We start from the raw sequence: 15,061 nt of genomic DNA, 5'->3' as shown, positions 1-15,061 counted from the left end.
ACAGACAGTGACACAGGAGGAGGAGAGGACCCTGCCCCGAAGAGCTTACAATCTAAGTGGTGGAAGTATCACACAATAGGAGGGGGAAATGGAATGGTGGGAAGTAGTGAGGGTTTAGGAGACAGAAGTAGATGGGTAGGTGAAGGTGAAGCGTTGGGTTTTGAGGGCTCTTATAACTGAGCAGAAAGTAGGAGCAAGCCGAATAGGAAGAGGAAGACCATTTCAGAGAGTTGGGGCAGCTCTAGAAAAGTCTTGGAGCCGTGCGTGTGGTGAGGTTATGAGTGAGGAAGTCATTAGTAGGTCATTGGAGGAGAGAAGAGAGCAGCTGGGGGAGAGTATTTATCTATCAGATCTGAAAGGTAAGTGGGACAAGAACTGTGGAGGGATTTGAAGAACAGGAGATGAATTTGATTTTAAGGTGAAATAGAAGCCAATGAAGAGAACTACAAAGAGATGCATAAGAATAGGAGTGGTGGGAAGGCTGTGTATGGGGTAGGTAGGTGGGAAGTCTGTGTATGGGGTAGGTAGGTGGGAAGGCTGTGTATGGGGTAGGTAGGTGGGAAGGATAGATAGGTCTGGCTGCAGCATTCATAATAGATTGTAGAGGAGAGAGTGGGATTAGTGGAATACCAGAGAGGAGGAGGTTATAGTAGTCCAGATGAGATAAGAGCGTGTACAAGGAGTTTGGTGGTCTCTGAGGACAGGTAGGGGCTGATTTTGGAAATGTTTCTGTGCCAGGCAACAATCACCTGGGCCAATGGGATAAAAAATGGGATCAAGACCGGAGTTCAGCTTAAAGTAGCCAAATACCACAAATAAAGAAGAGATCTTTCATTAGGGACACTTATTCCTGTGTCAGCTGTCTGATAGGGGAATTCTTTCTTCTTTGCTCCTTGGAGATTTCCCCTGTGATCCTATGGTGTCTACAAGACAGGAGGTGAAATCCCCCCAATGCCGGACATAGCAAAAAGAAACCTTCCCTGCTCTGGCACTTCCATTGCTTTTGATTGGCATAGAGCCTGGCAGAGACTCCAATGATAGCTATTTTGCAGCCCCTGTAATGACATCACCGGAGGTGGGATTACACCGTACAGGGGCCAGATGATTAAAGGGACACTACACAGAAAGAGGGGAGGGGAAGATCAGGGGTACTTTAGGGTGTTTGAAGTTTTCTGCCCCTTCCATTCTTCATGCCATGTCACATATTTAGGAAACCTTCTATCACTGAGCATGGAAGATTTATCACTTAGCTGATCATTGTATTGATTGCTTCAATAAAATCATAAATGAAACATTCCATTTCACAAGAGCAGAATCTAATTTTAGACAGATGAGCTTATCTAAATTTAGAAGGTCGTGCTCATTTATTATGCTGGTCAGAGTCATTGGGAGACGTCAGGGTGAAGTAGTATCTGGATGTGAGTCACGCCATTACTTCCCGGAGCCCCGAGGTCATTCTGTTTTCGGAGTCCTCCCCGCCCAGCACTTCAGATGCCTGCATGCTTATTATATAGGATCTGAAAGTTACCTAATAAGAATTACTATTGGTTATATTACTATTATCAGTGTCTATAGCGCCATCATCTGCTGTGGCAATGTGCAAAGTAAAAATAGAATTCTTAAGTGCAAAGTAACATTACCGAAACTTCGTCAGGTCAAGAGGAAATCTCGGTTTTCTTGATGGAAGTAATAAACAATTGTTTGAGTTTTAATTATACCTGGCTCCCTCCTGATGTGACACGTTGGAATTCCTGGGTTTATTTAAGATAAGGCTGCTATAGTCAAACAAATTAAATGGGATAATAAAAATACCAAATTACTTAATTATCAGTGGAACATTCCAGGCTGTTCTTGTCTGCAGGTGATGAGGGATTTGTTAAGGATTAACCCAGCTGGAGGATAAACTGAATGTCCCAACACATTACAGCCAGATCCTTCAATAATCAATTTGTTATTAGGGGACAGTTTTAGGAACAGCAATGTAAATGTATGTTTGGGTAAAGAAATAATAAAGACTTAGGCTGACAACGCTGCCTCTTCTGCACTAAAATTCCAAACAGCGTTGTCAGCTCTGCTCTCTGTCCCTTCCTAATTGATACATTGGGGTATACATTTACTGCAGTAATTTTAGCTGTTGCTGCAAAGTGAATTATTCTCCTGCAAGGAAGCTGCCCTGGGCAATGGTGTCATTGGAGTAATTATTATTTTTATCACTGTGATTTTTGCTGTATTGAAATCCATATGAAGTCGCCTTCCTCTGACATTTTGCAGGACTTTATCCTGGAACACTACAGCGAGGACGGTGCTGATTATGAAAGCGAACTGGCTGACCTGATGGACCTCAGACAGGTAAGATTATATGTGATCACCCAGGTGATTTCAGATCTCATATATGATCGCATATTAAAGTGAACCTGTCATGGCAGAGGTAGACCTTTCATAAGTTAGACAAAGAGAGGTTATAATAACCATGTTAGAGTGTAGCGTTAAAGGGGCCTAAAGAGACCCTGTCATGGGGTGAGAAAGAAAAAGAAACATGTTGCTTGTAAGAAAATTGTTTAATATTGGAGATGTTACTGGAGATCTTACGGGCAACGACACTTCCCTTTGTAATGACCAGATGGAAGATTCTTCAGATTCCTTCAGACTTCCAGCTCTGCTGTTCGTTTGGTGAGGAGAGGGACTGTGTTAGGAAAAAATAGATCCTGGGCAAATATAAAGTGGGGACCCAAATGCACAGCACCCCCTGCTATTATGTCAGTTGGGGCCCTGGAGAAGATGGGGACCTAGCTAACTGCCCAAATGGCCCCACCCTAAAACCTTCCTTGAGTAGGGATCACCGGGAGCAATTACAAGTCTCAGAAAGAGTTCAAAGTCAAAAAATGAACAATCCACAGCTGGCAGTTGCTGGTGCAGAGAATCCCATTGCATGCAGTTTTCTTGGCAGCACATGGCAGGGACCCTTTAGAAATTCCACCCCTAGCTGCCAATCATTTCTCTTTTATTTAGACCCATGCTGGTGAATTGACTATGCACGCAAAAGCAGTGGAAAGAGCAAATTGAAATCCGGCATTAGTTTGCCTCAGCAGGCTCATTCTCTTGCTAACGCAGTGTGTTCCAGAAATTATTATTCATCACTAATAATTAAAACAATTAGCAGCTATGAAGTCATTAGACTCTATTTATAAAACAGGGAATCTGACTTTCCTTTAAACATTTCCTTGTGGGAATCAGTTACTGCCATTGAAACAAATGGACCTGAAAGATTCCAATGGGGGAATGTTTGAGGGAATGTCTGATTCCCTGTTTTATGAATAGAGCCCATTGCGTGTTGCAGCTCTTTTTGTCTTTAGCACTTTTCAGCAGCCGAGGACTTGGGCAATCCTAGTTTGATTCCTCCCATAGAATCAATCGTATAGTTTATTAAAAGAATCTCAAAAAACTGAGGAATTTTGACCTGTTGAACTCTTTTTTTGTGGATTGTGTACAGTAAATAGTGGTTAGTCTAGTTGTACGAGTTGGCACAGAACACTGAACTTCTGGCTGCTGCACCTGGAACAAGAGGCCAGGGGTATTAGGTATTAGGTTGCAGGATACAAAAACATCCCATTTTGTACAGCAGCCAGTCAATTGCACCTTTATTTCAGCTTACAAATAAATGCAAATGTGGCAAATTTTTTTTTGCACCAGTGCCGGAAAGCTTTTGTAACATTTAATTTCATCCATCATTATTTTTTTTGCACAGGGTGGAAGCAAGCATCTGATTGGTGGTTAGTCAGCACTTCCATTTTTTATTCTTTCCCAGCAGTTATTTCTGGAATTTCTCAGAGGTGGAAATAGGAAAAAAGACATCTGGCTGTTTTAATAAATCACAATCTGTGTGTATCTTCTGTGTCTCCCCTCCCATGATAAAATATCGCAGCCAGTGACTCAAATACAGAGGAATCCGATCTTTTCCTTTGAAGTAATATCATAAAATTTATAGAAAAAAATATCTCATAGGCAGGAAGATAATAAAAAAAAATGTTTAAACCAGAAATTGGTCCAAGAATTTGTCTGTGATGATCTACTTGTCCTCCATTGATTTTGCTGAATAATAATATGTTTTGGAATATATTTCCGTATTCCCTGTAAAAATAGAAAAACAGCTGCAATTTGATAATTTGGTAGTAAAATCATTTTCCTACTTTTTTAATACTGATGGAGGTGCCAAATCAACACGTAGCTGACCTCACTGTTTCAATCCTGAAATACCTGAAATATATCTGATTTGCCCCACACTAACTGCAAACTAAAATCAGGCTTATTTGGGGGTGGGGTAAGCCTCTCCTAAAGTACAACTGCATTTTTAGTGTGATAGCATTTGTCAAAAGCCCCTCTTAGAGAACTTATACTCCAACTTAGATCTTGCTGGATCGAGGACAGGTGAGTGTAAGCTGGGACCCCATTAGGAGGGTTGGTGGGGGTTCAAAACTTTGTGTTATTGTACCAAAGTCACTGAACTTTACCCTAGCTGGGCTGCAGCCACGTAGCACAGAAGGGAGGGGAATTATATTGTGTTGCTTTACAGGTTTTTAATAAACTACAGACTTCTTTATTTGTTAAGGTGCGTACACACTTCCAATTTTTATCGTTCCAATCGAACGACGAACGATCGATTGGGCAAAAAATCGTTCGTAAAAAAGTAACCAACGACGCCGACGAACGAGGAAAGTCGCTGGAAACGAACGACCGGACCGACGGATCGGATTGGACGACGATCGTTGAGCATCGTTCGTGTGTACGGTCGTTCGTTGATCGTCCATGTTCAGAGCATGCGTGATGAACGAACGTCCGTTCACTTTCCTGTCGTGCACATAGTTCCTCTATCGTTCAAACGATCGTATCTATTGTGTGTACAATATCTACGAACGATCGTGTCGTTAACTCTATGTGCAGGATCGGTGCTATACGATCGTTCATATATATCGTGCATGAACGTTCGTCGTTCGTTTTCCAACGATAATAATTGGAAGTGTGTATGTAGCTTTAGGTTGAAGTTGCCGCTTTGATATAAAAGTTTGAGCATGTTTGAGATTGTAGAAGGTTTAATTCTTGTGGTTTCCTTGTTTGCAGGCCTGTCGGACGCCCAGCAGAGATGACTCTGGAATTGATATGCTAATAAGTTATTTTCAGCAGCTTGGGTTCATCGAGAACCGTTTCTTCCCATCCAGCAGACACATGGGGGTCCTCTTCACATGGTATGTTCACATAATTATTATTAATAAACTGTATTTATATAGCGCCAACATATTACGCAGCGCTGTACATTAAATAGGGGTTGCAAATGGCAGACAGATACAGACAGTGACACAGGAGGAGGAGAGGACCCTGCCCCAAAGAGCTCACAATCTAGGAGGTGGGGGAAGTATCACACAATAGGAGGGGCATATGGAATGGTGGGAAGTAGTAGAAACCTAAATGAATCTAAAGTAGCCCAAAGTGATTAAGAGTTAGGACCCCATCTGTGTTTTGTATCTGTGGAGTATGCAAGGTGTAAAATACCAGGTGACAATCAAGTTCATGTATCATAAAAAAGCCAACACATTTCGAGGAGGCAAAAAGGTCCCACTTCATCAGGGCTATGGATCCCCCTTCTCACCCTGTATTTTATAGAAAGAGTGCTGGGAGCAATGTACATCCAAAGTACAAACCCAAATGCCCAGCAATCTGGCTTCATGCAACCCTGACTATTGTGCCCTTTGGGACCCCAGGGACAGTGGGGATCTGCATATGTGGCCCTATCCTAAAACCAATCCAGGGATCACTTTGAGCAACCACAAATCTTAAGAGTTTAAAAATCAAAAAGTGAAGAATCCATAGCTGGCAGTGGCTGGTGCAGAGAATGACGTTGCATGCAACCTTCTTGACAGCACATGGCAGGGACCCTTTAGAAATGCCACCCCAAGCCAATCATTCCTCGTTTATTTAGACCCATGCTGGTGAATTGACCACCCATGCAAAAACAGTACTAGGAGCAAATTTAAACCCAGCATTACTTTGCCTCAGCCAGCTCGTTCTCTCGCCCACTAGCGCAGTGCTGTTCTATAAAAAACTATTCATTACTAATCAATAATTGAAATAATAAGTAGCAATAGTATTGACGTAGTGATGTATAGCAATGACGTATATGACGTAGTCTAAACTTAGAGTGCTGGGAGCCACATTGGAGAAATCTTACAACCAGGGATCTGGAGAGATGAAAGAAACCGTGGAGTTATTCAACTCAACATCATCCACCAAAACCTCCTCTCGGGTTGTCTGTCCCTTGAAATGACTTCTTTACCCTCATGTTATGGTTTTGTATTTTGTATGACTCAGCACCGCTCAGTGCTTGTTCAGCCTTAGCAGTCGGCCGCGTATGACCAGCAGCCTGACCACACATGAATTTGGCTTCTGTTTCTTTTCCACATCAATGGACGAGTTCATGAATTTAATGGAAGGCATAAAATTAGGGAAGATTTTGATCTGAAGAATATAAGATGAGCACTGGCTAAAAAACAGCTTTTATTATAAAACAGAGAACCTGTATCGATATGTGAGAAAAGGGAAACTGGAACTTTAATAAATATATAAAGTCATATATACAGAATAAATTATAGAATGGTGGAAACCTCTCTAAAGGCATCTGTGTGCAATGTATCTTCAAAGTTAGACTATTGTCAAAGAAATTGATTCCAAACTCTTACCATTCGTTCCATAACTAAAAAGAAATATTTTTGCTCTTTGGTACATTTTTTAAATAATAAAACTAGAGAAAGAATCCAATACATAATAGTTGTGGCCAACCCCTAATTACTTGTATGACAAAATAAAAATACAAAGAAGGAACAAGGTTTTTATTGTAAGTTACATAAAGCAAAACATACACATACTGTCCCACATACAGTGCAATGAATTAAGGTGAAATGCCCTCCCCATTCATTTATCATGGAGGATGAGGGGCTTATTCTATTCAATTTTTTATCTATCAACAGCAAATAAATAGGAATAGAAACTTAATCCTCTTCCTTTACTTCAGGGGTGAGAGAAGGAGTTACAAATAATTAATGGCTTGTTTTACCAACGCGTTTCACCCAGATGCTTCTTGGGTATTTTTTGAGATGTAAATGTAATGTGGCTGGGACTGGAAACTGTATAAAGAATAATAACTTGTATAATGCTGCAAATCTGTGTGTCACTAGGACTGGAATCTGTATAAAGAACAAAAAACTTATGTGGTATAATGCTAATAATTACAGTCTCATAAATACCCCTGAAGAAGCTTCCGGGCGAAATGCGTCGGGAAAATGAGGCAGTATTACTGTACTAATTTGTTATTTAATAATAATAATCAGGATTTTTATAGCGGCAACATATTACGCAGTGCTGCACATTAAATAGATTGCAAATGACAGACAGATACAGATGGAGGGGGAGGAGAGGACCCTGCCCTGAAGAGCTTACAGTCTATCTAGGAGATTGTCATTTTGTTTTGCTTTATGTAACTTTAAATGAAACAACAAAGAAGCCATTTGACATGTATTATGACATTTTTTTAAATATATACCCATTTTCCCACTAGACATTGCTATAGTTCCCAATCCATCCCATGCTTAATTGTCTATAATCTGGCAAATCTGAATCATGCCTGCTGGTAATGCTGGAACAGAAAGCTTGATTTAAAAAGAAAAAGTCTATATTAGGATGTTCTAACTGACACCAATCAATTTTTCATCACCCTTGTAAGTTAGAATATGATTGGTGATGCAGGAAACAGAAATATAGAAGTTATCTAGCACAGGATTTTGGATGATGAGGAATAAAGGAGTTTAGCTAAGCACCAGTTTATTCACCCTTTGCATTAGGTGAGGTGGGAATATAATCGCAATGTATAACTATAGACCATAGGTATGCTATTCACTTACAGGCCTGCTGAATAACGTCCTATTTATCTATAAAGGCAAATTTCCAAATGTTGATTGAATCATTCTGATTGTATACCATAGTTGCTTCTACTACAAAATATACCTTTCATATATTCATAAATATTTCATAAATATTCCGCTGAATGTTATAAGAAAAGATTAGTTACATTGTATTCTGCTCTTTTGTGATTTTAGGTATGACTCCTTTACTGGCGTCCCTGTCAGTCAGCCTCACATCTCTCTAGAGAAAGCTAGCATTCTCTTCAACATCGGTGCCCTCTACACCCAGATCGGTACCCGCTGCAACAGGCAGACCAAGAGCGGCCTGGAGGAAGCCATCACCATGTTCCAGAAAGCTGCAGGTAATAAGATGGACATCATATAGAGGACAACTGTACTATAATAGCAATTGGAATGATGTGAAGCACATGGATGGACATGGAAATTAATTGCTCAGTGTGGTTCTATCCAAGAAACATTGGCCCTGATTTATGAAAGCTCTCCAAGGCCGGAGAGAATACACTTTCAGAAGTGAAGCTGGGTGATCCAGCAAACCTGGGATAGATCTGGTCCAGGATTCAAAGCGTTTGCTAGCAAATAGCTAATGTTTTTTTAAAAATCCATTCCATCTTTTCTGGATCACCCATCTTCACTTCTAAAAGTGTATTCTCTCCAGCCTCGAGAGCTTTCATAAATCAGGCCCATTGTGTATATAGTACACCGAATATCCAAACGCTTGTAGACACCTCACCATCACAACTATTTGAACTTGTTCGATGGCTCATCCCAAAACAATTACCATAAATATGGAGTTGCTTCATTTCACAGTTACAACAGCCTTTACTTTTTTGGGGAGACTTCCCATTAGATTTTTTGTATCTGTGGTAATTTGTACCCATTTGTCAAGTCAGGTACTATTGGATTAGTCCGGACTCGCAATTATCGTTCCAGTTCCAGTGTTCAACCCAGGAAGTCGGTTGGGAAGATTTTGTAGGCGGGTGGTGACTTTGGTAATATAAGGATTATTAGGATTTATATAGCTCCAACATATTAGGCAGCACTGTACATTAACTAGGTGTTGCCCAAGACAGACAGATACAGACAGTGACACAGGAGGAGGAGAGGATCCTGCCCCGAAGAGCTTACAAAGAGGTGGAGAAGCAACATAGAATAGGATTGTATTTTGGCCAAACTCTTCAGTAATCACCCATAAACAGCCGAGTGGTTACTGAAAAGTGCCGGGTGGTGCACCCAGCTAAAAGGGGCCGGGGAGAACACTGAATTTATCTCATTGGTGTGCAGTAGGGTTGAGGTCAGGACTTTGTGCAGGACAGTCAAGTTCCTTTACACCAAACTGGTCAATGTCAATGGAATTTGAGCCAATTTGATATCAGTTTGAGATGCCTCTGATATCATAATTCATTGAGGAGCATTCAGTTGACCTTCTTCTGACCTTCTTTAAGGTATCTCTCTCTGTCTTCTTTTCTATCTCTCCCTATCTATCTTCTAAATTGCTTCTGGTTATTTTACTTTATTGCTGTGTTTGGGGTTTCCACTGAGGGTTGCAGTTAACGATTAATGATCTAAGCTCCAGAACATTCCAAGGTGTCCCTGCTAAACTCTTTCAATGCTATATTTACCAAAGCAGAAGCAAATAAGTTGATTGTTAGAGTGTAAATACACCTTAAATTTAAAAGCAAACCAGCGGTAGCAGGCAGAATGCAAAGCCCACTCATAGCTAATACCAATGCAAACTTTCTTCCTACGGGGTCATCTCGAAAGGCGCTAAACAAACCGGCCATACAAAGAACAAAACGATCGGTTTTTAGGAATTTCTGAGAATTCGGACAATGGAGCTTATCAGTGTTGTACTCATTGTGGAAGCTGGTTAATGATTCAGAGTGGAACCTTTGTACCTGATACTCTCCTCCTCCCAGCTTCCTACAGACCTGTTTTATTTACTTGGGGAAAGAATGACTTTTAGTCAATGTAATCCTAACAGCAAACTTCTCCTATTTTCTCACCTATGGTCTGTTAACTATATGGTAGAAATCCAGCAAGGTGATAGCTTGTTGTACTCTCTGCTGCAATCTTATTATTTGCATAGATCATGGCTATAAAACACCCTTCCATGTTTTTTAGAGGGAGGAATATCCGTAGTAATGCCTAATTCAAACCCATATCATCTATATATACCAATATGGACTGTTAAGGCAACTTTACAAATATATATATATAGTTGTTTTTATCCTTTCATTAAAAATATCTATTCCAATGGTAAAACATAAGGTATATCTTATACAGACATGCATGTGATGCAAATTCAGTCCTATTCTTGACGCGTTTTGCAAGTTTTGCTTCCTCAGGAACTGTAGGACTGATAACAAATAATATATATCTCATTGACTTCAAAGCACTTCAAACCTTTGCTGTTATATAATTAGATTTTTAATGCTCTTCCAATGGGGTAAAGTAGACAGCAATGATGATCTCCAGGAACGTCCTTGGTTTTTTTTTTATCATAGCACGATCAAACATAGTGTTTTTTTTCAGCATCTCTCCCATAAAAATTCCAATATATCGAGGTTCTCTCTTCTTTTACACAATTTCCACTAGGAGATCTAACACAAACCTGTTGGAAAATAGGGCAATCCTAATTGATGTTTAATCAATTTATTGATCAGGAAGTCCTGTTCTTTCCTGTCCTCCATATGGATAACACTTCCTATGCTCTAGCCAACAATAATGTATCTCACTGGGACGAGTTGCCCCCATTCTTGGGGATCACAGCAGAAAGGAGGGGTGTCAGTGATCAAGCAAAGGACAAGGCTGGTTGATAGTTTTCAAATATCTGAAAATATTATTAATATTATTAATACACAGGATTTATATAGCGCCAACATATAACACAATGCTGTACATTAGGTAGGGATTTCAAATAACAGACACAGGAGGAGGAGTGGACCCTGACCAGAAGAGCTGACAATCTTAAGCTACGTACACACATCCAATGGTTCTCGCCTGATAATCAGCTCAGGGCCGATATTGGACGAGAATCTGGTGTGTGTACAGCACCCGGCATCCATCGTCCGAACGACCGTCCTGGCGGATCCACAGACGATGGACGACAAAAGCAAGGGAAGGGGGGCGTGCAGCGGGGTGCTGCTCCATTGTTCTCCCCCCCCCCTTTCCATAGAGCAGAATGGTGCTGTATGTACAGCGTTCGTTCATGCATCGTGCAGTCGTTAGTCGTTGGAAAGGATCGTGAAAGATCCTTTCCAACTACTATAATTGCACATGTGTATGCAGCTTAAGAAGTTTCACACAATAGGAGGGGGGGATGCATGTAGCCAAGAAATGGCTGCAGAGAGGCTGCAATAATCAGAGGCACTGAGATTTACAAACCAAAAAAAAAAAAAGAAGTTAAAAATAAATATTTTATTAATTCCAGTTGTTTATGGTAATGTGTTTTAGCAGAATAAATGTCATTGTCTTGGGTGTAAATCTTTTTGACACAAAACAGATAGGTGACAGTCCCTAATTAGACGATATGGTGATGGAAAGGAAATGCAGCACCCGTCTTGTGTCACTGGCTGTGACTTGCTGGACCGGTTACAATGAAAATTCTTGAACTGGCTTGTGTTTACATTGCGTGCTTGTGGCTTTTATAGAACACTGTGTGATAATGGAGAGTTTATGGGCTGTTTAGTTCCTATGGTGAACAGCGCAGGGATTGAGATCAGTCAACAGGCAAAGCCCAATAAAGTTTGTTGACTCTTCGAGTACGGCACCTGACTCAAGCAAAACACCGGGCAAATATCACACCCAGATATGCATTCATTGAAAATTAAATACTGCTGATATAGGTACCTGAAATCTATGTTTATATTCTATGTATACAGCAATTATCAGGCTGGTGGGTTCTATACATTCACTTAATGTGGCTCTGTTGCATTGCACAGCAATGTCATTCAAATACATTTCTGCTGGGGAAAAGTGGGTAATACTTTAGTGCTTGTTGCATTTTGCATTAGCATGCGTTTCCTTTTCCTAAAATAAAAAGAGAACTTATTGGCTAACAATTATGATAAGGTGCTTAATTATAAATTATATGCAGATTTTTTTTCCTTTCTAAAACACTGACATTCATAGAATGATCTCTTTCATGCATCTGGTGACAGGTTTTATTCTTTCTTTTCCAGGAGTTCTCAGCTACCTGAAGGAAACCTTCACACACACCCCCAGCTATGACATGAGTCCGGCCATGTTGGGAGCCCTCATTAAAATGCTGCTGGCCGAGGCTTATGAATGTCAATTTGAGCAGCTGATCCTTTCCGGGGTCCACAATGAATTCTGCACTTTGGCTAAGGTGGCGCAAGAAGCAGCAAAGGTATTTATCATTGCAAATTGTCCCCTTCTATTGTGTGATACTTCCCCTTTATTGTTGGATCTCAGTGCTGTCATGGAGTTGTCACCATGAGGTCCCTGAACCTGGGAAATCATGAACCTGTGTGATCCAGCAAACCTGGAATGGATTTCATAGAAATCCTTTCATTTTATTTGGCAAATGTATTCTGTCTTGGAGCAGATCCATTCCAGGCTTGCTAAATCACCAATGACAGTCTATCTTCTCCGGTCCTGGTGAGATTTCATAAATCAGGCTCATTGACTCCAGCAATGGCATTTCTCAGGGTCCGGTGACCCTATGGTCATAATGCTCGGCCATGCCAGTGTCACGTGTTCAAATGGCTACTGCCCCGGGTGTGTTATTGTGTGCTACTTCTCTTAGATTGTAAGCTCTTCGGGGCAGGGTTCTCTCTTCCTCCTGTGTCACTGTCTGTATCTGTCATTTGCAACCCCTATTTAGTGTACAGCGCTGCATAATATGTTGGAGCTATATAAATCCTGTTTATTAAAATAATAATAAAATGTGAAAATACAGCATTTATTCTACCTATATCTAACATTTTGTAAGGTATAGGAGTTCCAATTAGGAATGATGTTAAACAAAATAGGGCTCTGGGTAAACATTAAGTGGGGTCCCCAATGCTTAGCAATCCTGCTATTCTGTGCTGGGCACCTGGGTCAGCTTCCTGGTTTGCTGTACCCCCAAAACCAGCCCTGCTGATACATTTCATATAAATGTTTTCATGCACCCTCCCCCAGATAGTCACCTATTCTCTCCATTTAGAAATGAACGTTCACAAATCATCTCATTGCCGAAATCTTCTTTCCATTGGCCCCACGAGTGCAGTCCCTCCCCATAGACTTATTCCTAAAGGTCATTAGAAATCCTATTTTTATGGATCTGTAAGAATAGAAACAACATAATGTTTCCACATTTCACAGAAGCCAACTCCCGATACTGCCGTAGGTGTGCATGTACCAGTAATTATATCTATGGTTATCAGTTAATCATTTCCTGAATGTTATTGCCTACTGGTGTTTTGTGCAATAGGAAGTTAACCCATTACTGCCCTGATCAGTTATTATTCTCAAAATTAAAGCTGAGAAAAGTTTGCTGTATCCTCCATATCTGATCTTGGCATGAAGCAATCCCAGGGTGATTGACCTTGTAACAAAATCTGTAAGGGTTTATTTATAGCAATGAGGTGGTTATATTATATTCCATTGGTTAATATTAAGCCATGTTAAAGGGCCAATAAACGTAAAAGTCTATTTATGTGAAATTGATCCTAATAACATATAAAGGTATGAAGATCCCACATCTGTGAGATGCTTAGCCAGATTCATCCATCCTTCCCACCACTTTTCTTCTGCTGCCTCTCTTTGTAGTTCTCTTCATTGGCTTCCATTTCACCTTGGAATCAAATTCAAGTTCCTGTGCTTTGACTTTAAATCCCTCCACAGTTCTTGTCCCACTTACCTTTCTGACCTGATAATAAAATCCCCCCCTAGCCGCTCTCTTCCCTCCTTCAATGACCTTATAATGACTTCCTCACTCATAACCTCATCACACGCACGGCTCCAAGACATTTCTAGAGCTGCCCCGACTCTCTGGAATGGTCTCCTTGTCCTATTCCGCTTGCTTCTACTTTCTGCTCAAAATCTTTTCTTTTCAAAACCATCTTTTTAAACTCACCTACCCGTCTTCTTCTGTCTCCTAAACCCTCACTACTTCCCACCACTCCCTATCTCCCCTCCTATTGTGTGATACTTCCCCTTCCTCATAGATTGTAAGCTCTTCTGGTCAGGGTCCTCTCCTCCTCCTGTGTCACTGTCTGTATCTGTCTGTCAGTTGTAACCCCTATTTAATGTACAGCGCTGCGTAATATGTTGGCGCTATATAAATCCTGTTTTTTATTATTATTATTAATAATATTAATAATAATAATCTGTACAGGGGTTGGATTGTTTCCATTCAATTGAATATGCTGTGTATTGGACCTATGATCACCTCCAATATAGGCTAACAGAGGCTAAGATATTAGCCCTTCTCACAATTCCATTTCATACAGCTCTTTATGGACCCCTTAAACCTTTTCCCACCTGTAATTGATGTTGCTGGCTCCTTTAAACAAATTAAACAGCACTGAGTGATTCACATTGGATCCCTTGTTTGTTTTTCCCACAGGTCAGTGAGGTTCACTTGCAAGTGTACAACGCCATGAACCAGGCTCCCATCAAGGAGAACGTGCCCTACTCCTGGTCCGTCATGGTGCAAATAAAAGCTGAACATTACAAAGCCTTGGCCAACTATTTTGTGGCGATCGTGCTCATTGATCATCAGTGTAAGTATCAGGATGAAGGGTGTAAATATAAATCTGCAAGCACTGGAGTCCTTTACATTTGTAGAGTTTTTATGTATTGTGTTTATGAAGGTTTTCTCCAATGGTACAAAAAATACTGTAAGCTAATTGGCTTACAGTTATGTCTAGGGCTGTATGCTCCTCAGGGGCGGGGTTTGATGTTGCTGTTAACCCCCTAACCGCTAAGCCCGTAATTTCTCGCACTAAATATTTTTGCTCTTTTGGTTAAGCCCATATTATTTCGCCTACACTAAAATCCCCACTTACCTGGTCCCGCTGTGCTAATCCAGCGTCGGTTCCGTGTTCCAGCGTCGGGTCCATGTTCCAGCGTCGGGTGTCCCTCTC

The 15,061-nt window shown here is 40.8% G+C and overlaps 1 protein-coding gene across 2 annotated transcripts in view; it reads left to right on the top strand.

Moving 5' to 3' along the window:
* Positions 1–15,061, top strand: part of RHPN2 (rhophilin Rho GTPase binding protein 2) — a 52,552-nt gene that overhangs the window by 26,036 nt on the left and 11,455 nt on the right. For both annotated transcript variants that reach the window (XM_072422202.1, XM_072422203.1), the window contains exons 5-9: positions 2,272–2,349; positions 5,116–5,240; positions 8,142–8,308; positions 12,149–12,336; positions 14,542–14,698. In XM_072422202.1, the coding sequence (XP_072278303.1) occupies positions 2,272–2,349; positions 5,116–5,240; positions 8,142–8,308; positions 12,149–12,336; positions 14,542–14,698 (715 nt within the window). The remainder of the gene's footprint in view (positions 1–2,271; positions 2,350–5,115; positions 5,241–8,141; positions 8,309–12,148; positions 12,337–14,541; positions 14,699–15,061) is intronic.

The sequence above is a fragment of the Pyxicephalus adspersus genome, chromosome 9 (assembly GCF_032062135.1).
Source record: "Pyxicephalus adspersus chromosome 9, UCB_Pads_2.0, whole genome shotgun sequence".
Lineage (NCBI taxonomy): Eukaryota > Metazoa > Chordata > Amphibia > Anura > Pyxicephalidae > Pyxicephalus > Pyxicephalus adspersus.
This window is presented reverse-complemented; position numbering and strand designations above follow the sequence as displayed.